Consider the following 26,386-nt stretch of genomic DNA (forward strand, 5'->3'; position numbering starts at 1 on the left):
CTATTTGTACTGTCAAAGTAGGAGTTGGGCTTTGTGAAAATGTTATGAAAAAGGCTAAGCTGCATTTTCTTGCAACAGTGAGCACCCATGAGACCAAAGAAAACTAAACCCAAAGGCTTTTGTTGATATGTGTGCACAGCTTGTGGTCTGTCTCCAGTTCAGCTGTGCTTGAGGAGCCCCACATTAATGTGACGGTTCTCCCTCCAAATGCTAGGGAAATCCCCAGCAGAAGAGAAGAGCAGGCAGATAAAGTGGTCTGAGATGTATTATTTATTTGATCCTGAATAACACACTTTCTCTGGTTACGCATTAAACTGTCAGGAGGCAAAATCAACGCTTGGGTTTCTACGTGGAGCTCAAGAAGTTATTCCCCAAAGCATAGCCATACAAAGTTTCTCCATAAATCTGCAAGCTGTTTTTCTTATCTAAGTAAGCTACGTATAAATATTAACATGTTATTCATGAACAAATAACTCTATGCCACTCCTTTCTGCTGCTGCCTCAAAGAGGATCCTTGATTCGGTTGGGAATGATAGTTCCCTGTGGGGCCTCAAATGCATTTTGGGTCAAAAGAATTAAAACAAAAAAGAGGGTAATGGCACTTCTTAATTAAGTAAACCTCAAAATTGAAAAAGCAAGCAGCCTTAACTGCTGGTTAAATGTAGAGGAGCCATCACATACAAACCACTGGCTAAACCCTGTGGTAATTGAAATAAGTAAACTCCCACTTGACTTTGGTGAGGCAGGGCTGACATCCAAGGCATTTGTTCTCTAATGTGTGTGTGAATGGATGTATGTGTGGATATATATGCCACCAGCGGCCTCCAGCTTTGCCTGGGTTCAGCACAAACGCTGCAGCAGGCAGATGGTGTGTGAGCTACGCTGTCTGAACCAGGTGGGGGTCTTCCTGCAGTGTAGGTGGTCAGCTCCAGCACATTGGCTTGGGTGATCTCAGCTCCCCAAGCCTGCTGCACAATAGTGCTCCCTCCCTCCCCCCCCAGCAGTATGACTGATATTTATATATGGATGTACTTTTTAAATTAAAATATTCCTTTATAGTTTCCTTTGTGCACAGCAAGGAAAAGTGTATAAGCAGTGTGCTCTGCCCATGGAGGATTTGACATGCCAGCAGTTGTGGACAAAGGGCAATTACAAGTGGAACATGTGAAAAACAGGGGCCTATTCATAAAAATAATATATTTATATTTACTTGTTATTAGCCTCCGCTTAGAATCTTTTTAAAGTTGAGCTGGATACAAAATGCCCACTTCAAAAGCCAAAATGAAGACTTTAACAGATGTGCCTTGGCAAAGAAAAGGGTGTAGACACAGTAAGGAATTCAGGAGGGACAGACAGTCGTATATGGACATAGGAAAAGAATCCCAAATAAAATGCTTGCGGCTGGGAGCTGGAGTTTCTCGTTACCTGTAGCCAGTCTCTGTGCTTGGCGCTATGGGACCTGGGCCATACCTTTCTTTTATTCTGGTTGCAGCTTTTTTACTGGTGCTTTTTACACTGTTTTCTATGTAACCCCATCACTCCAGCAACCAGAAAGGGAAACGACTCACAAGGATCTACTTCCCTCTAACAGAGGCCTTGCTAGCTGTGTGCAAAGTCTCACTGGTTCTGAGCATTTGCAGGTGCTGGCTCCTCGCACAGCAGGTGTTGAAAATACCCCACTCAGTGCTGTCAGGATATCTGCACAGCCGAGTGGATGTCTATTCTAGCAGACAGTTTTATCGCCTGGTTAATTGAAAGCATATTAATTTGAGGCTGTTAGCACATTTGTAAAGATTAGATCAGGCTTTATCCAAGTGATTGTGGTTTGGACAAGAGCTTGGCCTCAGGAAGCTGCTGTCTCCTTGCCTGGACCTCTCCCACTCAGGAGAAGACGCTGCAGTGTCCCAGCATCTGTCTCTGGAGAAAGAAAACACAAACCAAAGAACTATGATCCATATTATTAACTGACATCTCCTGTCCCTTACTGGGCATGTGTAAACCATGCTGAGAATGACAGAATCAAGAATATCCGCAGCTGGAAGGGACCTACAAGGATCATTGACTCCAGCTTGTGAGGGTTACTCTAGGAGGCATTTTAAGATTTCAAAGCCAAGCCTTCAATGACCAGGGAAAATCAGAATTGAAACATCTCACTGGGCCTTTCTGTGCTCCCCGCCTATGCTCCTTAGCACAGCATTTTTACTCACATGGGCACCCGTTCTCTTGTACGTTCCCGCAGATTGATTTCAGTGTGACTTGGGTTTTTAAACACTGTGAGGACTTGGACCCTGTCTGCTTTAAAAATTCTGCTAGCCGTGTGTTTCTGAGGAGTCTTGTAAGGTCCCCGATCACCAGAACGTCCCGCTTTACTGGAGCAGAGCTCTCGGCAGCTTCCCGTGCAGCTGTGTGCTGGCAGAGGCCTCCCTGGGGGAGCCACCAAGCCTTGCGATAAACCTACACAGCTTTGCCTCAAGTCCTCCCTTGCTGCACAGGGATGTTGGTCCCAGCTCCTCATTTCCCAGAATGTTCTCCTGTCCTTTCTCTTCTCTGTAACCTCTGTTACAGTCACCAAATGTCACAGAATGGCTAAGGCTGGAAGGGATCTCTGGGTCCGTGTCCCTACACAAACAGGGACACGCAGAGCAGGTTGTCCAGGACCGTGTCCACGTTGCAAAGGTATTTTCCAGTTGATAAAGAAAATAACAGAGACATCTTACAGGCAGTAGATTTTTACTGGATGGTTTCAGTTCATCTTCAGGCTCCGCTCACTGTCCGCTGTGAGGTGGGGACCTAACAGAGGCTATTAGGTTTTGAGAGATCTTGGAGGACTGATCTACCTGTGGCTCTGTTGCCAAAAACTGGGATAATCTGTTAGAAGAAAGATCACCATGGACATGCTGTTGCCATGTCATTTTCCTTAGATCAGAGGTCACAGAAACAGGATTCTGGCTCAACTAGACCTTTGCTCAGAGGTGGTTGCTGACTTGTACTGAGCCTCTTGGAACATGCAAGTGAATAATGCATTATTTTAAATGTTCAACAAATCAACTTTTTATTGGATGTGTGTATGTAGAGAAGGATAATTGCTGTACCTTGAAAGGATTTGTCTGGTCTGTATTTCACAGAGCTGAAGCTAACTCTGAAGACACTGACTTTGAATGACCTTGCTTATTTTTGTGACTCACCCCAAAAGTTACTTTCCTGTAGGTTTGTTCTGAGAGATTAAGATAGGTTTGTTTGCATATAAATGCTGATCTACATATGTTTGTATTACCTTAACCAAGGCAAGCCCTCACGTTTTCTCTTGTTTAAACACACTATATGTGACATAGATTGAAAGTTAAGTGTCGTAGCACTTAAGTGCAACATATGAATATAACCTAATTCATAACTATATCCTCACTTTCTCAGCTGGCTGTCCTACCCTTCAGTATGGCTGCTACCTATATACTGTGGAACGAATTGAGCTGAAGTCATGGCCCTTGTAGCTGCTCCATAAAATCTGTCTGCCGTGAACTTCATGGGTTGGACCCCTGCCCTTCAGCTGGTGAGTGTAACATGCCCTTCCACAAACTGATAGTGTCCACTTAGGGAATTAAACTTCATGTTTGAGTGAGTGAAAGAGATGGGGGCAGTACACTGGAAGTTGGTTCTCAACCACTCCCTGATTCACAAGCTAGCCACGATTACAAGTTTAGGCAGCCTGGGAGCTGTTTCAGCAGGCATCGAGCTCTGCTCATAGCCAGAGAACGGTGTGCCGTGGCCATGCTACCTCCAGCCTGCCTGTCCCAGCTCGTCCCTGCACAGGAGGTGCTGGGGTGGTGGTGAGCACTGAGGGGACCGGTGTTGTCTGCTCCAGATCCCTCATCCCCTTCTTGCTGTTCAAGGCTTGTAAAGGGAAGGTGGAATAGCATCTGTGCTCTTCAGTCTCAGACACTGTTAAAAAGTATTTCTAATAAGGGTAAATATGCACGAGCTTCAAAGGACACCTTGTTTCTCCTGCTAATTTTACAGCGTTCCTGCTCAAAGCTCCATTTTCCTCTTAGTTGAAGTCAGATTTAAATCCTGTTCCTATTCACTGACTAATCCTGTTAACAAGCATGGCATGTGGAGAGTATTATTTTAGTAATAGTTAAGATGATTGTGTATTAGTAAAGGGTTAAGAAATGTAAGAAAGTCATTAAGGGCATGTTCCTTTTCTTCAAGTGTATGAACCACAGAACGCTGGGCTGGGTTTTCACACATTATTACAGGCTATAAATATCCCTATTTCTCAGTTAGTGTTAAGTGCAACAAGTAAAGCCCCAGAACCTGTGCTACACCAAAAACATATAAAGATAGTAATTTTTAAAAAGCAAAGGGGAAAAAAAAAAAGACTAACGCAAACGTATCCTGCCCAGAGGTGGCTTCCAAGACGTCAGACATTTTGTAAACCAGAGAACACATCCAGACCATGCAAAATTGGGACGGTCCTGTCTTTTCCTGTCTGTTAATTTTTCCACTCTGAAAGTGTCCAAAACTCTCTGAAAGAAAGGATTACTGTCTAGGGGTTCAGAAAGCCCTGTTTTCAAAGAATGGTTTATTCTGACAGGTAACCTCAGCAAGTACACAGGTTGTTCCATTCAATGTGACTTCCCTAATATCAAAACATAATTCAACGACTTGAAACCAACTGCTTATTTTTCTTTTTTACCAGTGTTCACAGTGCTGCTGTAGCCCAGGGTTTACATCAGTTATTTAGCTGCCTACACCTGGTTTACAATGGAGACAAAGGAGACCCAGTTTGGTTTAGCGTGTAAGTAATTCTATTCACTCTTTTGCTACTAAATCACTGCACGAGTGTAAGCAACCACTTGGCTCTTCCTCTCCTTCCCCTTATTCAAATTTACCCTGTTGATCACTTGCAATATGACTGTAATGAAGATTAGCCCATGAATATGTACGGAAAATTCTGGAAGCTCTGTTTAACTGAGGTCACAGCAAGAAGTCTGAGTGTGGAGATGAGAATTGAGTGTTCCTGCAAGCTTTCTGGATGTGCAAAAAGATTTTCTGGCTGAAGCAGCTAGAAAGAAATGGATGTGGTCCCCAGCAGAAGTGTGAGCTGAGGTTACCCTGACATGGTATTGACACGACAGCTCCTTCGGGCTCAGCTGTCTTCTGGACTTCTTTCAGTTGCAAAACGTGCTGAGCTAGAAGTAGGAAAATAGAAAATGATGACTTTAAGCTTCACCACACCTAAAATCACAGTAAGTATTTATACTTCCAATGCTTTTTTTAATACCCCCATCTGTGTTTTACTTGGTTCACATGTTCAGGTTATTCTCTAAGTTTGTGACAAAACTTTTATTTTTTTTAAATACGTATATTAATGAAAGCTCAGTTTGTTAACTAATCTCCATCTATTGGGAACTAGGTCCTTCCAGAAAAATGTAAATGCACAGCAAAGCAATGAAACCAGCCACAGTCAGAAAGTAACCTGGGCATCCTGCTTTTAGAGTTAGTGGTGTCAACATTTTGTTGCGTTGTTTTAGAGGTGCTGAGGAACTATTTCCCCAAGTGATGTTGGGATCCTCCATGGGGGCTCCACATCTCTGTACTTCAGGCATCTCAACTGAAGCAGCCAAAAACTGGGTCACGGCAATGCTCCAAGATTTTAGTGGTGAGCCTCCAAAATTCAAGACACTCAGGGAATGTGTGTTGGGAATAATATGAGAGCACTGGGGGAAAAATAGTGATGGAGAAGGAGTATTAAATTTGTACCAAATATTGATATTTCAAAATTTGGTACTGTCAGTTTGGAACAAAGCACACTGTCTGTTTTTAAACCCCTGTGAAAGTCGGGCCAGTTGCCTTTGAGCCTCAGACGCTGTCTGAACCCATAGGTTCCTGACTTGCCACAAGGCATTCCATATAGCTGGCTGCTTTGAATCTGCAGGCACGGGGAGTTTTGGATGCCGGCTTTCGAGGAGTCTCCCCACTGGGTTGCACTGGAACCTGGAATTGGAGAACGTGGGTTGGCAAGAGCTGAGGTGTCTGGGAGCTGCCGAGCAGCCCCGGAGGCTTCCCAAATTCCGCTCCCCATCATCCCGTCTGGGAGGACAGAGGAAGCTGGGAAGCATTTCTCAGCTCAAAACCTCAGAATTTGGGAGCCAGGCCCCTGAAACTTTCACCCCCTGTTCCTGGACGGCTGTTGCACGCAGCTGGAGCGCAGAAAGGCGAATTGGCCACGGCAGAGGCACCTGGTGGCTCTGCAGGTGGCCCCAGGCTGCCGTGTGCTGCTCAGCACCTTTCTGGGACGATTTATCACAGGATCAGAGCACTGAGGAGCTACTGTTTGTATTCGGATGGGCTCCCTTTCGGCATGAGGGGCAATGCCGGAGGCCGGGCAGCGAGACAGCCCTTGCTGCCCAGCAGTGGAAAGGGAGGAGCTGGACGTTCACCTGAATGCCGTGCCGAGTTAGTCAAAACCGGAGCCTCTCTGCAAAGCACCTAGACCTGAGCACACAGCAGTTCTCTGACAAAAATGTTCCGTCTGAGAATTTCTGACCAGGTCTGGTGGTAAACAGGCTCAAACGACACTCTGGAGATGATACTGGGCAAAAATTATTCGGGTCCCCGGTCTGCAGAGTGGGAGGATGAGGGAAAAGTAAATCGAAGGGGTTGAAACTGCCGATTGTCCGAGTCTGAATGAGCGGTGCTCAGCTGTTCGGAACGCTGGGCGGAAAGATGCGTGGCAGTTGTTTGTGTTATTTCTCTTTATTTTTCCACAGAAAACAGCCGCCGCGGGAGCCGCATCCGCGCAGCCACGGCTGAGGGTCCCCGCGCCGAGAGGCGCTCGGAGGGGCTTTGAGGCTTTGAGGCCGCGCGCTGCTCAGGGGGCGCCGTTCCGCGGCGCCGTAGCGGGGCTGAGAGAGGAGAGCCGAGGGGCCCCGGCCCCGAGCGGGGAGGGGGGAGCGGAGTTCCCGGCGGGCCGGCCGCCTCCCCGCCCTCCCCCGGCGGCGTGAGCGAGCGTGTTTGGGAGGGAAGGAGGGGGTGGAAGCCGGGCCGGGGCGGCCAGCAGGCAATTTGCATGAGAGACAGACTGGGAATGAGCTGGAGTGGGCGCCTCTCCGCGCACACAGAGCGGGGCAGGAGGGGGAGGAGGAGGGAGCTGCCGCCGCCGCCGCCGCCGGGGAGAGGCGGCGAAGTCCGGGCAAAGTTTGGTGCCGCGGGCCCGAGGCGCTGAGGCGGCGGAGAGCGGCGCGGGGCCGGGCGAGGCCGCTGGGGCCGGGCTTTGTGCTGCCCGCGGGGCCTGCGCGGAGCGGAGCGGAGCAGGGGGCGGCGGGGCGCTGCCGGCAGAGCCAGCATGTCCTCCATCCTGCCCTTCACCCCTCCCATCGTCAAGCGGCTCCTGGGCTGGAAGAAAGGGGAGCAGAACGGGCAGGAGGAGAAATGGTGCGAGAAGGCGGTGAAGAGCCTGGTGAAGAAGCTGAAGAAGACGGGGCAGCTGGACGAGCTGGAGAAGGCGATCACCACGCAGAACATCAACACCAAGTGCATCACCATCCCCAGGTAGCGCCGGGCCGGCAGGACGGGGCGCCCCGCGGGCGGCGCTGCGCTGCGCTGCGCCCCTCCGTGCGGTTACAGGGAGGAGAAAGGGGCGGCGGGTGGGAGCGCTGTGTGATGACGGGAGAGGGGAAAGTGTGAGGGACGAGGGCAGGGAAAAGGTCTGCAACTGAGATTTAAAGTAAAATAATTAAAAAAAAAAAGTTGGGAGCGCTGTGGGTAACAGCTCTGCCTATCGGGGTACCCGTGGTCAGAAGTTTCAGCGTGTCCTCCGGCGTTGTTAGGGGAAGATCTGTTTATTTTTGATAAACTATCGGGAAAATGGTTTGTTTGGGTTGCTTGCTTGTTTCCATGTTAGCTAGACAGACATTGCTCGAAGAGGTGATTGAGAGCCCTGCTGTGTGTGTGTTTTCCAATGGCTTTTTAGATTGGGAACGCAAATGGCATCGCTGAAGGGGGTTATTTGGAATGCCAAAGGGTGAATATAACCAATACATATACATACTAAATTTTGTGTTAACGTAGATTTTATTTTTAGCCTTCGTTCTGAGCTCTGCGAGACCATTATAAATCATGTAGGATGTGTCTGTAAGTATCCCATCAAAGCAAAATCCTGCACGTAACTTTCAGCTAGCTGGCCGCAGGCGGTGCTTTATTGCTGAGGGTTTGTTGATTTCAGTGAGCGGGGCCAGATGACTGCTGGGGCTGTTCTTGGTCGTTGTTTGAGGAGTATTTTTTGGTTGTTGTTTGAAACACAGGCCAAAGTTCATTCCAAATATTTGAATGCTGCATAATCGTGTGCTTCTGCGTGAGAAGATAGCTGTGTGTGTGTGTATTCATGCTCTTCTCTCGCGCAAACAAATGTATGCTTTCTTGGTTGTCAGAATGATTTAATATGCAGTAGCTAATACAAAGCAGCATCTGTTGCATGAAAAAGTGAAGAGAGTAGCTTAGAAATGTGGGCATTTGGAACTCTGAAATTTTTCTTCCAGCAACTGTAGGGTGGTGGTTTTTTTTTCTGTTGTCGTTTTGTTTTTTCAACAACAACAATAAAAAAGAAGTCTTCTGATATTTTGGTGCTGAATGACCGTGGCTGAAATTTTACGCTGAATAGAACTGGATCCTCACCTTTATTAGTTAGAGTTATTCTGGCTTCCTCTTCTAGCTGAGTTGTAGAGCTGACCCTGATAAAAAATGTAGTAAAACCTTTATTTCAAAATTCTTGGTAAGCAATGTGCATCCCTCACAGATAATGCCCTATCTAAACCACTTCCCTTAAATACCTCTTCGGAAGAAGAAAATGATTTGAGCAGCCCTGCTGATGTGACTGTGGTATTGTGCCTCATTGCTGATGAGCAGAGCATGAAGTCTGCAGACGATTCTTTTACTTGCAACAAGGTGTTCTAGCATAAGGGAGGGAGAGTTTGGTATTATTTTGTGATTCAAAGGAAGCAAAGAGATGGGTGGAGTGGGATGCTTTAGTTGAGAAAAATAATTGTAAAGCTGTAAAATAAGCAACAATGCAAGCAGATGTCACAAGTCATAAATATTATCACCTCCAGGGATTGTCCTGGAAGAACCTGCTGTGCAGAAGCGATTGCTTCTCATGGACTGTGCTCAGCTAAAAGAAATCCGAACAGAAATTATAACATTTCATATTCACTTGTAACACAGAACCCAGATCCTGTATGTCTTAAACCTTGGTGCTGGGGGAGTGTCAGCATATTCTGACACGAGCTCCTTTGGTCTTGGTGCTAGATTTTTAACATAACACTTCCTGTGTATATTTGTTATTGTTTAATACCGGCATTACAGAGATGCAAGCGGTGGTTGTTAAGTTGCTTTGCTCTGGGCCCTCGGAAGCAGCAGTGGGAAGTTGATACTTAGGTATCAGAGACTGGGGAGTGTCACCAAGCAGTTTGGGAGGGGTGGCAAAGCTGGAGCAAGGCCTGTGACTTTGGGCTGTGTCCTCTCCTCGGGACTGTGCTGGTTGTCCTAATGTATCTGCAGGTCTGGTCACCCTGTCACTCCAAATTAGCATTTGCAGGACAATTCTGGTATGGTTTTAGTATTTTCTTTTAAAATAATACTACGTATCTTGTTTTACTATTTAGGTAAACAAGTATGTTGAAGGGAGGCGAAAGGGGAAAAAACATCATTAAGGATTAGATCATGTTGTGCATTGTCTGTAATGCATCAGTAGGCTGAATTACAGCGGAGCCATGCCAGCGATGACTCTGGCCCAGCAGGAGTAGGGTAAGTCCAAAATTAGCTATTGTATCCATGAGACAGAGCAAGTTTCAGATGTAAAAGTGCTCAAGCTTTGCAGGAACATTGCTCGTGGGACTAAGGGCTACGCAGCAGGCGAGCTGGCAGCTTCAAATTCCTGTAGCGACAAGGTGGGACTGAATGCACATTTTAAGAAAGAACAAGAAAAAGGAATACATTAATTTTTGTTGCAGGGCTGTGGAATTAGGAGACCGCATTTGTTCCTGTTGTCAGGAACAAATCAACTTGGAACTGGAAATAGGCATGTTTCACAATATGCGATCTCCTGATAGTTTATATGATGGATAGTTTATAGATGAATTGACAGACACACCTCCCACCCCAGGTTCCTGTTGGAAGGACCTGTGACATACAGCAAAAGGCTGGAGAGACCCTCACGGATCTTAGCAGAGGTGCTGGCAGGATTCTTTCCCTTTCACTTTTTTTTCCTGCTGCAGCAGGAAGCAATTTCCACCTGAAAAACCTCAGACCATGGGCTTGCTTCATGTTGCCATTGCCTGGCAGAAGGGTTTGTTAGAGGGCTGAGTGTTGGAGCACTGCTGCTCCACAGTCCATCCTGCTCCACAAGGGAGCTGTCTGTAAACCTGTGTGTGCTGAGCTTTGGTGCTGGGAGCTGACCTAGTGAGGTGTAGCAAGCTGTGTCTGCATGGCAGCAAAATAACTCTTCATAGTACTGCATGCTGTGATAAAAACGCACATTCTTTTGACCATTAAAATATACCCTTTGTAGTAGTTGCGTTGATCTTGAAAGCCCAGCTCTCAGGATGGGCATTTTTACTGCTTTTTGGACAAGGCTGAGGATGGAGTTCTGTTAGCACGTACCCCAGCGCAGCCAGGTGTTCGAGTTTACGGCCTCTCTGCTTTGCTCTGTGAGCAAGCTTAGATTTGTTCCAGCTGCTATCAGATGTTTTGAAGTTTTGATAGCTCTCTCTGCTTCTGAGACCAGATGTGGTGAACTGGGAGTTTGCTGGCAGCAAAGCCGACAGCTGATACTACCTGCAGAACGTGAGTGCATCCCTGTGGACTTCATGCCTGGGTGAAGAGCAGTGGGTTTGTGGTACAATTTCTGACCTGAAGAGAGGCCATGCCTTGCTCTTGGCAAACCATGCACATTTTTTCACAGAAATAGTGCATTAGCCTGAACTGTGAGTGTTTAACAGCCTGAATAGGGGGCTGAACTGTGAAAGTCAGGAACACGTGGTGAGCAATTACTAATCTCTGAGAGCTGTATGGTATATGTAGTCTTTTATATGTAGTCTTGTATATGTGGCAGGAGGTAGCGAATGCTTTCTTACAAGAGCAGTAGTGGTGCTGTACATTAAGACATAAACTCTTGACATTCTGTGATGTATTTTCATATATATATATTTCTGTTAAGCCTATTACTGTATTTATTTTTTCTGTATCACCAGTGGTTTTATAGGAGCCAGGATTCTTGTATGTAAGAAATACCCTCTTTTAAGTGGTGTTTTTTTAATTTAGAAAGCAGTTTTTGAAGTGAGGTGGGTGTTATTTCTTGTGGAACTCATCTGGTAAGGATAAAGTGTACCAAATGAAATGGAAATATGGCACTTTTGGTTTAAAAAAAAAAACAAAAAAACAAAAAAAAAAACTGAACAGAATGTTCCTTAAATGATTTGATTTCAGTGGGGAAAACCAGGAAGAATAAAGAAGTGATTTTAGAAAGATCTTCAGTGTGAACGTAATTGTTGTGTTGAATGCTGACTGCACAGTGTTTACAGGAGTTGACCGTGGTCTGAGGACTGCCTTAATACCAGGAAAATAGGAAAACTGCAGATAGAGGAAGTGGCAGAGGCACTTCTCAGGACTGTGAACTCTTTTTTTGAGGCTGGCATCTGTCTAGATTCAGCACCAAGGGAAGGACCGGTCAGTTTTGTGTGTTTGTGCACACATTTGTATTTTCTTTGTCAAATTTAAGATGTCTCATTTTCAGTATAGCCTGTCAGTGTACGTGGGACGTGCATACATTGCTTTACTATTGCACAGACTGCTTTCAGGCTGCCTGCTCTCAAGGTGAGCTTGGCTTGCAGCAGGGCATTGGTTGCAGCTCAGTCCTGTATGCGTGCAGTCTAGCTGCCTCGATGTTTGCTGGCTCCCAGCTGCAGGTAATTTTACTGGCACACCACTCTGCTGACCTCTATACTGAGCTAGCTTTATGGGCAGGTTGTTGTGGCCCTGCCCTGACCTTTGTGCTGTCGCTGCCACGCTGCTGCCATGTGAGTTCATTTGGCTGTGGTGGTGGTAGCTGCAGGTCTCTCGGTTTGTTCATGGCTGGCTTTTGTGCTGTTAGTGTGACTTTGCAGATCAGCTCTAATAGTGAAAATATAGCAAGTGCACGGACCCAGCCTTCAGTCAAGTGTAATTTCTACCTGCAGTCACACTTATCCTTTGGTACCCTCCTCCTCCTCCACTCACCAAAGGTGCAGAGTGGTGCTGAAACTCCTCTCGACCACAGGGCAGTGTTTGTGTAAGATACAGATGGGCCAGTGGGGAGAAAAAAAATGTATTCTACCATTTGTTGAGGTGTTTTCACACGTTCATCTCTCTGCCTTTTTTTCTTTTTCCTTTTCTCGTGGGACTGAAATATTTAAAATAGCTTCTGGAAGGACTCATAAGATTCTCATTATATTGTGTAGTAAGTGTTGAATCTTTGTGAAATAAAATGTTTAAGATGGTTGCTTAACTTTTATAGTATTAGGAAAAGACCCTGAACATTGCAGTCATTTAAATATAATGAGAAATAAATGCAAAAAATTGATGAAATCAAGAAATGCACACTGTATGGGATTATCGCATCAGGGATCCAATTAAAATGAGTTCTTCTAATAAATATTAGTTTAATAATTTGCAACAGAAGTAAAATTAACAAGATTTAATGGACTGAGCAGCCATTAATTTTCACTTGTTAATTTATTAGGAGCTTCTAACACTGTTAGATGCACAGCAATGCCATTATCCTGCATGAAGCACTTTATGAAATAAATAGGGCCAAACGGTGCTTGAATTAAATTGAAATCAGATTTTATTCTCAAATTATCCGTTTCTATCCTTTCTGTTTTTTTATTATTGTTGTGATTATGATTGTTTTTTTCTAGCTTTTCCTCTATGCAGCGCAATTAAATTTTCAGGGATGGGCTGCAGTGCTCTCTTCCAGTAAGGCTTATGACCAGTACTAATTAACTTTTGTCCTTGCTTGCCTTGATGTGCTGTGCAAAAGGCTTCTTCCAGTCCAAAGCTGATAGTGCAGGTTGGTAGCAGGGATGGGGGGAATAGGGACAGGGCAGAGGTTCTTGTCCAGATGCCCTGGTTCTAGTTGGCCAGCTCCACTGTGCTTAGTAAATGTTTGTTAATTATGTTTTGTTACATGGGACTTGAGTCCAAACACGGACACAAGGAAGTTGTTAATAACTGGGCTCTTGAGCTTGCCACTGAAGAGACAATAAGATGCAGTTTATACTGATTTAAAGCCATTTTGTAGCCCTTCAGGCCTGACCCTCATTTTCTCCTCCATCTCCTTGCCATCCCTGTCAGAAGGTGGGACTGAGGCAAGCGTGAGGTTGGGTTGCTGCTGCTGCTGCAGAATGAGGAGCAGATCTCTCTTCCAGTATTAAAGGTCTGATTGTTCAGAAGCACACATGAATGGACAGCTTAGATATGATTTCAGTAATAATGGTGATATAAGGAAGTAGCCCCTATCTTCAGAAGAGCTGAGCCAGGAAAGAAATAACAATATCCTGATTTTAGAGACAGAAATTTAGAGAATGACAGAGGAGTTGTGTGAGCCCCGGAAGAAAAAGTCTTCACTGACAACTAAAATGTAGCATAAACATTAACTGTTGTAGGTGTGCTGATGTGGGTTATCCAGATTTGCTCATTTAGAGGCAAGGTAGGTTTCAGTATCCTACATGATTGCGTGTAGTATGGGCAGACTTTAGGTTATTCAGAATTTTTGAATTACAAGGAGAGAGGAAGAAATAATAAAACACGTTTGTGAGCCTCATGAGAAAGCGTATTTAATAATTAAAATCCAGTAAAACTTGTGTAATCTAGGAGAAGTGAATAGGTGATCTTGATAACTTGTATTTGTCCCTAGAGGTACCTCTACAGCCCACTTACTGTTCAGCACTGAGCTATGACAGCAGAAAGTGGCACGTTTCAGGGAGTCGTGTGACCAGGCTGTGTGTGTGCCTGACCCCGTGGCCAGGAGAATCTTCATGGGGTATCCAAAGGAACGTGCTGTGTCAGCTTACCAAAGGTGAGCCTGCAAATCCTGGGGAGAAGGCTGCAGGGTACAAGGTGCCAAGAGGGGGTCAGGCTGGCTGCCCAGAGCCCTCACTTCTTCCAAGATTTGAGATTCCCAGGAAGGAGAATTTCAGTTTCAGGGTATTATTAGGTGGATCATGCTTAGCTCACTGCATAATTTGTTGTTATCTAATCTGGAAACTTCAGTAAACTTTTGCTTACAAGTTGTGTCATAGAAAAGGTTGAAGATTTTCTTAGTTTTGGTGATGTTTGTTAACCATAACACAACCTCTTTAGAAAAGGAAGTCAGAACAGAAATTTCCTCCTTTGTGGTGAGGCTGCAACCAGCAATAGATGAATGATGGATGTTGATACTGATATTCTTTTCTGACGATAAAAGAGGAAAAACTTTGTCCTTCCTGTTCTAGTTTCTTTAGAGTGAAAGGAGAAATTTGCTTAGTCTGATTCACTTCCCAGATGTAAAGCTGTTAATGTTCACAAAAATATTGGGCATCTGCATGCGATTGCATCTTTGTGTCTGTGTTGACTGTGCAACTTTTATTATTACTGTATCTACTTAGTGGTTAGAGAACACTTTTTCCAGATTTTCCTTTCCCCCCATAACTGGTGGTTGTGTGGGACGACAGAAGAGCCAACTACAAGCATCTTTAATTTTGTTGTACACAGAAAGACCAGATATGTTGGGTTTTGTTTTCATAGAGATACAAAGTCTCTGGTTTCTACACATGTGGAATTGTACAGGAATGTCCTTTTCTTACTATTTGGTGAACAAACTGTTGTTCCCCTTGAGTCAGATGCATGGCCAATCTGTAGCACATGTGTCAAGGTATCTGAAAAACTATACTGGTGTTTACAAAGCACTCTATTACAAAAGCAGTGCTGACAAGCAGCTGGAGCCTAAGTCTTTTCCCACTCTATTTGCATTTGTGTAATTATGTGGATTTCAGTAAATTTGCTTGATTTTACATGCAAGTGAAAGCAGAATCAGGCCAGCACAAGAAAGCAGTGGACTGAAAATGGAGGACAGAGGTGTTCATAGGCTGAGTGTTGTAAGGTTTTCCCCTTACATTCATGGTTCTTGGAGCCACTGTGTGTTCTTCTCTGCTGGGCTGGATGCCTGCCTGGGCCCGAGGCACCGTGTGTGGTGCAGTGTGAGATGGCTGCTCAAAGCTGGTGCGTTTCAGCCCTGGGCTGGAGATCCATCAGGAAGGATTTAGCTGAAAGTTTGGTGGAAATGAAACTTCTCTGCAGAGCATTTCATTTTTGAAGGAGTTCTTGCACGTGTTTCAGTAACGATTTTCCACTGGGCACTATTGTGTCTTGGCAGAGGGCCTCCATTTTGTGGCTGAGATGGCCCTGGATGAGAGCTGGCGTTGGCACTGCCTCCTGAATAAAGAAGGATTTGGCTGTGCTCACAGTGCTTTGTCTTTTTGTTTTATTGTGTTTTTTTTCTCTCCATTTTTCCGTTTTCAGGCAGCTCATGTACCCATGGTGAAGCCATTGCAGTGTGTTTCTCTTGCAGCACCCTCACACCTCCCCTGCTACAAGCCTTACAGACAGGAAAAAGAGTAGGGGTTTCCTTGTGCATGCCCTAGATAAAGCCCAACCACAATTCCAGGCCTTGAACTTCGAAGAGCACAAGGTCTGCTGATAACATCCATCCTTTCTCTCTTCCCCTGTGGCCAGCTTGTTGGAAGGAAGGCCTGGGATCACTGCTGCTGTTCACCTGGAACCTGAATGCAAGGCTCTGCTCTGAGGAGCCCGGATTGATTATATTGTGAGTTTCACAGGTTTGACATGCTGAAATGTGCATACAGTTTGGCTAATCTTCCTCCATACCTCCTTTGTGGGCCTAAATTTAACTCACTTATTGACCATAAGCTTTATGAAGTTGAATCTATCTTCACGCTTGCTTTTTTTGCCTGTTTAAGTGCTGCTTTCTTTTCAGAACTGCCTTGTGTTGTCACTTTTTTTCCCTTTTCCAGTGCCCAGCACAGTCTTTGCAGAGATGAGTTAAAGCAATGGAAAGTGGAAATAAGCTCATTTGAAACTACTGCATTGGAAGCAAGCTTTACAAAATAACCAAATGTAAATTAAAAAAAAAAAAATAGTGTATAATCACTGATCATCAAAGCCATGTGATTCTAACTGCTGTCTTTTGCCAGTAGAAGTCTGCTGGCAGTCTGCGAGCTGTTGGGAGCATTGCTGTGAATTAGATGCTGTAAATAAGTTGTGTGTAGGTAGGCAGCTGATCTCTGAAGCTTCTTCCCAAATCTCGTGGTATTTGTTTGGTAGAACACAAGGCTGAAAGTTCACATAGAGGGCTGCAGTTGCATCTTTGTTTTTTTTCCAGTTGTAACTGAGTTAAGATAGGCTTTCTGTTGTGCATTACTGCCTAATGAGCGTACACTGTGGTTAGGGAAGACTGAAAACATCACGTTTTGTTCCACACCACTGTGTACCATTAAGCAAAATACTTAACCTACTTGTACCTCACTCTTCTCTACCTAGAAAATGCAGTGCTTGCCTCACGAGGATGTCAGAGAATGTAATAACAGTTGGAAAAGCTCTTAGCGTTTTGACAGTTAGACAGGGTTGCAAAACTCTGTACCTTGCTACTGTAAAAGGCTTTCTGTTGCTGTTCTGCATCTCTTTTCACACTAAGAAGGCAGTTCTAGTTTTTTTTGGAAGCTTTCTTTGAAAATATGTAGGTGCTACGTCAGTGGGAATATTAGAATTCCGGAGATGTTTAGCGGTCAGCTTTTACTGGGTTTGCATAATATTTATCTATTCATCACTGCGCCGTACCTCCTGTGCACATGGAATATTTTGACTGGTCGATGCACATCATACCACAGTGGTCTGCTTCTGAGCTTAGGCTGAAAGTGTTAGCACGAGTCCAGGGGAAACACTATACACACAGCCTCATGTTTTCATTTAAGTAATATTATATAACCATATGTGAGCATAATGCCATCCAAACACAGAATGCTAAATGAAAGAAATGTGTTCATGCAGAGATCGTGCTGTTGTTGGTAGACCTTTAAAGCCACGACTCGCAGCAGCAGCACGTGTTGGAAAAACGGATCACTTGTGTACCTATAACTGTGCTCTTTCACTGAGCAGTTTGGCAGCCTCTGAGTGCCGGGCAATTGTGAGCACCTATTTGCTTTAAAACTCCTTTGCATCTGAAGACTTCTGGTGAGTTGTTCTGAAAGAGATGACTGAAAGCTAATAGCTGGCCATCTGGCTGGAAACAACATTATTAATTAAGCTTTCTCTTTTTCTTTTAAATCATTTACAAGTTTGAAATAAATGCTCTTTTCAAGGGTATTGAAGCAAGTTGGATTTGAATTCTTGCTGTGGGAAGCAGTGCGTTTAATGCCTCCCTTCACTAAAGTTAAGAATCAAGAAGTAATGCTTACTTAGATTTCTGAAGAGCAGAACAACCTCCAGGTTAGTCCTTATGTGTTTAGAACAGCTACTTTGTGTAAAAGGCAGCCATCAAGCTCAAAGACTATCAGCAGCTCCCGTTTAAAGATTAAAAAAAAATCTTTACTACTTATCAAGCCCTTTTAACCATCTTTTCCCTCATGGTCTTTTCACAGCCTGTTGAAGGGCCTGTGCTTGCTAGAGGGTGTTGGTGACCTCTGCTTTATTACTTAGGCCACAAAGTCCTTTGCAGCAGAAAGATTTCAGTTCTCTTTTGCAGATTGGGATAATGATGGCCTGAGGACTGGGCTGACTGGCACTAAGGTGCGTGGAGGCAGAGGCAAAGCAACAGCTTGGGTGCAGGCTGCAGTGCTCCGTATGCAGGGTTGAAATGACATTGCTCTTGAGAGAACATCTCCCCATGTTCTGGATGGAAACAGGAATAGTTTAAAAGCTGTTCTTCCTGAGTAGTGTTAATAAATCATAACACAGTCATGATGTAGCATTCGGAATTATATTCGTAGAACAGTGTTGTGTATGTGTAATTTGGGGGAGCCTTTTGGGATAGCAGCACGTTTCAGCAGCTCTCACAGACGCAAGTGTGAAGAGGAACTGAAGAAGTGTGGAAACTTGCTGGTGGTTTGACCCAAATAAGACAGGACTGTCCGTTTTTGGTATGAAGCTCAGGAATTACAGCTTCTGAGATGGAACCATTTTGCTAGGCAGTCAAGTGCACTGAAGGAGCAGCACAGGCTTATGCCATTCATTACAGGCACTTTCTCCTCGTGCCCAGTGTTCCTCCCCATTAGTTCTCCATTCCTTGCTGGCAGAGACTATGCTGTAAAATATTGCTATAGCAGACACAAATGAACACATACAAGTGAGCATAGGCCATGGAAATTATGGCTTGAAATTGAGTTTTGTAAGTCACTGCTTTGCATGCCAGGCTCCACTGGTTTGAAAGCCCTGTTGAGGTAGCTGCTTCTAAACAGAAGTAAAAATAGACATTTGAGTGCTCTGATCTTAGAATAAAAAAAAACAACAGGCATTTATTGGATTATGATTGGCTGATGACTTTGAAGCTGGAGACAGTTTTATGTTACAGAGCTTCTCACTCTGCTTATTCTCTCAGCTCCTGCTCTTTCCCCCCCTCTATTATTTTTTTTTTTTCCCTCTTTTCATGCTTTCTATTTTTAGGGTGGCATTTGAGAGTTTCTGCTATAATGGCAGGCTGGCTATTCCAGAAGAAAAAGAAAGAAGAAAGGTGGGAGGTAGAGCTAATAACTGTTATTAATTTGGGTTTTGAGTGTTAATGTTCAGAGATCGTATGTTTCCAATTTATCTGATAGCAGATGAAGGATCTGCTTGCACTCAGAGCCATTGATTTACATGCATCCTGACAGTCTTTGTGCACTTTGGCAGAAGAGAGGAAAAGTTGGGTGTTTAGGACTGCAGGGAAAGTTTTAGAACAATTCTTTGTGTCCAGTGGAATAACTTCAGGTAGCAAGTGGTGTTTAGCTGTTTAGTTAACCTTTTTGTGAAGGAAGAAAAAAAGAAAATGTTGTGACTAAATTAAAAAATATATATATTAATACACTATTAAGGTCTGAACAGAAACTGAGTAACCCTTGATTGGCTCATATACATGTGTTTATGTAAATGAAATTGTGGGATAAGGCTTTTGCAGCCAGCTCTAATGCTGATCAGAGGTTGGAGTTCCTTCAAGAGTGTGAGAGCAGGGAGAGGGAATTCTGTGGGGATGGAGCAGTGAGTGCTCATGGGTGCAGAATTCCTCTGGTGTGGGGCCTGTGATGCTGTGTGGCCCTGCTAAAGCTGTTGCATGATTTATTAATGGACTCTGCTAATGTATGCCTTTGTGATCTGTGCCTTTGTGCCTTGCATTTTCTTAGGGCTTGCCTTGCTTTTCTTTGTTTGTTTAGAGGTTGAGGTACGTGTTAGCCTAAACCACAGGGAAGGGTGGCTGCTTGGAGGGGGTAGAGAGGAACAGAGGGGTGTTCTGTGCTTATGAGAGCAAAAGGTTTTACTTAATGTGACAAAGCTTAAGACAGGCCAGGCATAGGTGTTTGATAGCATTTGATGCTTGTTGTGAGCTCAGTAAGTCATGTTTTCCTCTCTCTGATTTGTGGGCTGTCACTTCTGCACGTGCAGAGCAGCTCTGAGTTTACATCACTATGAGAATAGCTGGGGAAGAATTGCATCTTAGTTTTACACATCGTGTTGTATTTCATCCTTACTTGTGGTTTACATCCATGTGCTGAGTGCAGCTACGAAGAATACTTCTCTAAGGTTCGTTTGGTTGTTGTTTGTTGTTGAAAACTGTCTGAAGGCTGCTCCAGTGTAAGTGCACATGCAGTGTATTGCTACAATTTAAATCACTGAAGAATTATTTTTAGATGACCAGGATTATTTCAAAATATAGGCCATAACATTTCTAACAGTGATTTGGTAACTTATTTCAGTCAGTTAGAAATTGCACCTCATGTTGACCTGAATCTATTGCTGACTTGCAGGATTTTGTTTCTTTTAAAGCAAGCGAAGCTGTCGCTCAAAGGTGTTTCTTGGAATAGTTGGTAAGAACTGATAGATGTAGTTTGCTTTACTGTCACAGGGACTGAGTTTTGTTTTCTGGGGTTGCCTCTTGGCACAGCAGGCTGAAGAGGGGTAAGCAAGAGAAAGCTTTACAGTTTGCATACATTTGTATCTATTGCAGTAGTTCCTGGGGACTGAGGAAGAGGTGACCAACGACACTGTATGTATTGTGCAACCATTTCAGGGGTGAAAACGTACGTTTTCTTTGGGGAGAAAAAAGTTTTAGCAGAGTTTTCTGCAGGCTGAAGAAAGTCTCGAGGAATGCGTGTTGCTGGCTGGCAGGCACATCCAGGCCAGCTGGTCAGAGCGAGTTGCATTATGTTGGCAAAAGTTGTGATAGCAGTAACCCCCACGCTTAGACAATATATTTTTATCTTACACTTTAACCCTAAATATTTTGTTACTGTGCCAGTAAGTGGTAGAGCAGATTTGGACGGAGGAGACATAATGGGCTGTGTTTCTGTGTCTCATTAGGCTAGTCTGATGAGCCAAGTTCATTTCAACAAAAATGACAATCCCAAGTTACCTTGTTTCCACATGCTTTTTTTACTGTCACATCTCTACCTATAACGACAACAGTGACATGATTTTGCTTATGATTTCCACTTCTCCAAGCATAGTTCCTGTTACCTCCAAATCACTGGAGGAATATTACTCACTGAGGGAACCACTTGACTTTGAAGAATGCGACTGAAGGTTTTGTTTTCTCAGCATCCTCTGCTAGTGACTGGTAGTTTCTTGTTGCTTTCAATACCGGGGACTATTCAATGCAAGTCTGGTGGCTTTGCCAGCAAATGGGTATATGGTGATTCCTCGATGACCAGGCATCTCATCCCATGCAAAGCCTTTCCAGTTGGCCATTTGGTAACTGTCCTTGCAAGGTCCCTGTGAAGTGCCTAGCACTGGAGATTCAGGCTCACTTGCTCCTTTTGATGTCCCCTTCAAAGAAAACAACCAGTGATTCCTCATTGTGCAAGGTAAGCAACCTGTTAGAGGTCATGTCCCCTAACGAAGAACATGTGCCATCCTTAGCGCAGCACTTTTCATGAGAGCTGCAAGTGTTTGTGTGCTGGAACAAGGTGTTCCTGCAAGAAGTGTGGGTATGGAGCTGGCTGGGTGTTGCCAGACTGCAGGGGTTTGGCGTTCTCCGTGCGGAACGTGAGCAGCCGTCTGTCTGACCCTTGTGCAACTGCTAAATGAGCAGCACTCGCAATATTCCTCCATTCCTCAACCAAGTCTGGCTGTCTGCAATTTGAGCGTTTGTTAGCACACAGATAAGTTAATTATACAAAAGGCAACATTACCTTGTAATTGCCTAATCTTGCCGTGTGCAATAATTGGCCGCTGGGTATGTCGGATAATGCAGATGTGTGAAGCATTATAACTTCATGGGAGTTTTCTCACTGAAACTGAGCTAGGTCACCACTGCATTTTGTCAGAGGTGAACGTATTCCAGAAGATGTCTCTCTCAGTGACAGAAATGGAGTCTGAGTGTGCTGAATGGAAATACATCTTACTATATTTTCTTCTTTAACTTAAAAAGAATCTCCTGTAATTTTAACTGAATTCTTAGCATCAGTTGATGGTGTTCAAATGCATCTCTAATGTGCTTCCCATGTTTGCCTTTTTGAAGCCGTTCATGAGATTATTCCAGCTAAACCCTCTCTTTCTCTGGCATTTGGTCTCATCCTCTGCATTGCACTAGCAGTGCTTAAAGCAATAGATCAGCACCTAATAAAAGCGGGATTATCTCTAAGCTGGAAATAAGAAGAAAGAGCCTACTGTGGAAGTTAGAGGGTTTGCTTGTTGTTACCGATTCATTTCGTACTGCTTGCAGAAACTTCCAGTGCAATAATGAGGAAGGCGAGGGGTCTTCAGTGGACTTTCTCACTGCATTTTACAACTTGCAATCTATCTAGACTTCATCTGCTCAGACGGTTCAGATGATCTGTCCCCAGTCATGCAAATATCACAAGCTGTTCTACTTGTTCATTTATTCAGTTGGAAAGGCAGAGGGGGAGAACAGCCTTGACTTGCACCCCTAAGGGACGCTATGCAAACCCACTCTGAGGTTTCTGTGATGGGAGCTGCGCAGTTTTTTGTTCTTTTGTCTGTTACCCTTCTCTTTCAGTCATCTCTCAGTGAATAATGAGTAACAGTGTGCTGTGAGACACGAAATCTGGAAGTCTTTATTACAGCGTGTGTGAACCATAGCCATCACCAGAACTGACTTTCTCATGGGCTGGCCCAGTGACTGCCTGGGGGAAGAGCCTTGCAGCTCTCTCTGTAACGTGGCTTTGGGGATTCTGGTATTGTGGCTTCCCTGTGCACAGCAATTACTGTCCATTTTGCAATCAACACCTGTCTCTAATTTCTGCTCCCAGCAAAGGACACTGCCTGCTGTATAAAACCCTTTGCTGTTTGTGTATAGAATACTCTGCTTTTTACAGTTGAGGCTAGGAAACACCGCAAAGGCAGATGAAAGTTAAGTAAAGCAGTTGTTGCAATAGGCCTAAAACAAACATCAAATTTGGTGAGGTTTTTCCTTCCTTCCCTTCGTGGTTTATTTTTGTCTTTATTTTTAATATGGGGGAAGGGTGTGAAGGGAAAGGTTTCTCTTGAAGCATAAAATTGTCTTGGGGCCTGTGCATGCTGTTGTTGTTATTTGCTTGTTTTCTTTTCCCACCATCCCCTCCTTTAGGAATTGATTTCATCAAATCCAGCTTTCCGTGATCTCAGGCCTCCAGTGAGCGTCCTGCAGGCAGCCCTGTGTGTGTGTGGAGCAGCAGGAAGCCCTTCTGCCCTGTGAGCACTGGGATGAATAGCAGCAGACCCACCTAATTCTCATGTGCATAAGGCAGACGTGTTCCAAGGAGTCTTGCCTGGCTGAGCCTCGTAAAGTCAGTGGAACAGTTCAGAGTTCCCTTCCTAAAATCTGCAGCTGCTTGCACGTGGCAGTGGTATTGCTTGAGGTGTTGTCAGACGTGTGTGTTTCTAAGGGAGCTGCTTTGCCTGCAGTAATATTTCTTTAATTTGACTTTTGACCTTTCATAGCAGATCTGCTTAACAGCCAGGTTGCTGCTGCTTAAGAATTAAAACGTTTTTGGAGAAGATTGCCTGCGAAGTGATTTTTAGCTTGCAGTGGCTGCAGCAGTCTGCCCACTAAATATGTGTTCAGTGGTATTCTTTGAGTTTTTAAAGAAAAAGGTACATCTCATAGTGAGTTTAGGTACTTGTTTCTAGAAACATGACCTCCCCTGGCAAGTGAATATGAAACAAAAGAGAGCATTCTGGGACCGAGTGAGCATGCAGCTCCATGTCCTCTGATTGAGATTGCTTTTTAAAAGGCATAATCTTATTTCTGGCCATCTCAGCCCGAGGCTGCTGCTTGCTTGTGCAGGGCGCTGTGCTGCTCAGAGCTGCACTGTGTCTTCACAGCAACAAGATCACTCGCTGTGATATCCTGGAAGTCGTGCGCTTTTAAGTCACATTTGTGGGCATTGAGGTGACCTCTGCATTGAAATCGGTAACTTGTGTGTCTGCGTCTTCTAGAAGGGCATCCTGTCTTCATTTAAAGAGATTCCACTATTTATTTTCTTACCTGTTTTATTGATTTTTCCTTATAAAGTAATATGAGCTGTTGAAAAAAGATCTTCTGTGTTCTTTTCAGTTTGTGTTAGTTTTTAATTAGATTGCTTGTGCCGTTTTACAGTATCGGGAGGGCTCTGGGAAAGGCAGATACAATGCTTCAAGTATTTCTTTTATGGGTAAGCCCAGGGCAAAACAGTATCTTGTTGTTCCAAGCTATGCTTAGCATTTCTGCCCTGAGGAGAAAAATATGATTACGCAGCATATAAGGCTTGCCTGGACGAGCTGTAATGGATGTTGAATGACTGTTTGGTAGCAGCACGCGTGCTTTTAACTTAATAAATATACATTGTGGTAGTGTTACAGAGGACCTCAAGATTATAATTATTTGAAATATGCTTTACAAGTGCTTAGCAAAGCAAACTAGTTTGAGGGCTCAGCCAGGAGCACGCGCTCAGAGGAGATGCAAGGCATTTTCCTTCACGCCATGTGATTTGAAGCAGAAGACATCTGCCTCTCTCTGGCACGAGACTGCTCTGCAGGGGCTGTGCAGTGCCTTTGTAGGGCTCTGGGCAACAGGACTGAAAGATGTTTAAATACTTGCCTGGGCTGGGGCTGCAATGGCAGATGGTTTCGGGTAACTTAGGGAGCCCAAAGCTGCTGAGGACCAATGGAGCATCGAGTTGCAGGAGACGCATTGAGCTGGGACTGGTGCTCCCTAAGCCTGGAAAACTGAAATTCCAGGGAACAGTCAGAAAGATGCACTTGGCTGGTGGGTGATGTTATTGCAAATACGGGAGACCTGCTGAGGCTGCTGGACTGTTCAGCTGTGGGCAAAAGGATGAGTAACTCAGCACCACTTGAGCTGTCTGAGGTCCAGAAGAAGCTTGCTGTGCCCTTTACTTCTTTACCTTCCATAAACCTAGAGGGTTCTTTTCCAATGGCATCCATTTGCTAACGGGAAAAGGGCTTTTACTGTTAGAAGTGCAGAAGAAAGATGTTTTTCATTTTGTGGAGTTTTTTCTTCGTGCTGGTCTTAGTTTTAAGCCAGGTCAGAGTGAACTTTGACACTTTGGGGGAACTAAAGTAGATAGGATTATTAGAAATTTCAATGGAATTTGTCAGAAGGTGATTAATATTAGAAGCTTGTACTTTTTATTGTGTGGGCAGCCTCCAAAGCAGAGCTGCATTTTTAATTGTTGTGATGCAAGCTCTTCAGGGAAAGCTTAAAGCTGTCATATTTCTGTTTGCATGTGTCTCTGCCTGAGAAATCCCACATCTGGAGCACTGCACACGCTCAGCAAGTTTGCAGTGTTGGCAGGGTGTTAGGTCCATTAGATGTGGGCTGCCTAGATGTTCTTAACTGTGTGTGAATGGGCTCTGCAAAGAGGTAGGGACTGAGATTCCTCCTGAAAGTGTGAGGCTTGCTGCGTGCATGTTTGCAGTTGTTTCTATGCATGTGCCATGGATGCGTATGGGCTTTTGGGGCCTCCTGTAGCTTTGACCAGGCTTCAGCAGGTCTGGAAAGCATGAAGAAATTAGGAATTCTTCAAGCTTTGCCTCAGCCCTTTTTTTTTTTCACATGGAAAAGAGATGCCTGGGGAAACCTGGAAAGCTGTAGGAAAGCTGCTTAAAATGGCAACGTGATTAATTTCCACTTCATTTCTTCAGCTGGAATCAATACTTGGACAAGAGTTTCAGCCTGGGAACCGAACGTTCAAATGCAGGCAAGAAGAAAGGGGATTGCTGGCATGCCTTTTATTTCTGTTCAACATAGCACATACAAGTTGGTGCCCAGCTTCTGCTGGCTGGGCCCTGTGCTGTCTCTTAATGATGGAAGGGCTGTGAGGGCCTGTTCCTAGGTAGACAATTTTTCTGGGAAAATTGTAGGGTCGTCTCATCACTGCTCAGGGTCCCTCAGCCCAAGGTAAGAGCTCACCCAGGGTGTGACATAACACAGTGAGGAAGAGCTCAGGCATTTTCTGGAGCTCGGGGTTTCCTGGTTGTATGCATGCAGTAGCTTGTGGTAGCACCAGTGCTTTGTGGGAGCACACTGCTTGCTATTAATGCTCTGTACAGCACATGAGCCCCCTCCTGCCAGCAGCCTGCTCCCCGCAGGGGAGAGCTGTGGTTTCAAAGCAGCCTGCCATCGCATTCCAAGGCAGCATTCAGCCAGCTCCCAGCTGCCCTCTTTCCCAGCCACTCTTCAGATCTAAGCAGGGGATGAGATGCAAACTGGATGAATTGCCTTTGTGGTAGGAACAGGCCATTTCCAGCCACCGTCTCGGTCACCCTTGGAGAAATTTGGTAGCATGGAGGAAAAGGAGGATGCTGGGGATCCAGCCTGCCCAGCAGCTTAGGTGTGCAGCACCAGGCATGTTGTCTTCCTCGAGTGATTCTCTGGGCTCATCGTGTTCTGCAGCAAAATTTGTGGGCTACCCAGATGTTCAGGTCCTTTTGGTTTTTGAAAGCAAGATCAGCTTGCAAAATATTAGACGCTGATGCCAGATGTATTTGGATGTGGTTTGCTTTGTTCTTGAACAATAGACAGTTTTAAAGAAGGAAGAATATTGCTTTTGCCCATATGTCCCATTGTTTCCATCCTGGGTATAATCGTGGCCACAGAGTTGAGCATTAT

General features: G+C 44.7%; 1 protein-coding gene across 2 annotated transcripts in view; it reads left to right on the plus strand.

Moving 5' to 3' along the window:
- Nucleotides 1-6,825: 6,825 nt before the first annotated feature.
- The window catches only part of SMAD3 (SMAD family member 3), a 65,738-nt gene continuing 46,177 nt past the window's right edge, over nucleotides 6,826-26,386 (plus strand). Inside the window, exon 1 of one of the 2 annotated variants that reach the window (XM_031587873.2) lies at nucleotides 6,826-7,551. In XM_031587873.2, the coding sequence (XP_031443733.1) occupies nucleotides 7,346-7,551 (206 nt within the window). In that variant the 5' untranslated portion in view covers nucleotides 6,826-7,345. The other variant, XM_090149183.1, reaches the window with a different exon arrangement.

The sequence above is a fragment of the Phasianus colchicus genome, chromosome 12, assembly GCF_987193195.1.
Source record: "Phasianus colchicus chromosome 12, bPhaCol1.hap1.1, whole genome shotgun sequence".
Taxonomy (NCBI): Eukaryota; Metazoa; Chordata; class Aves; order Galliformes; family Phasianidae; genus Phasianus; species Phasianus colchicus.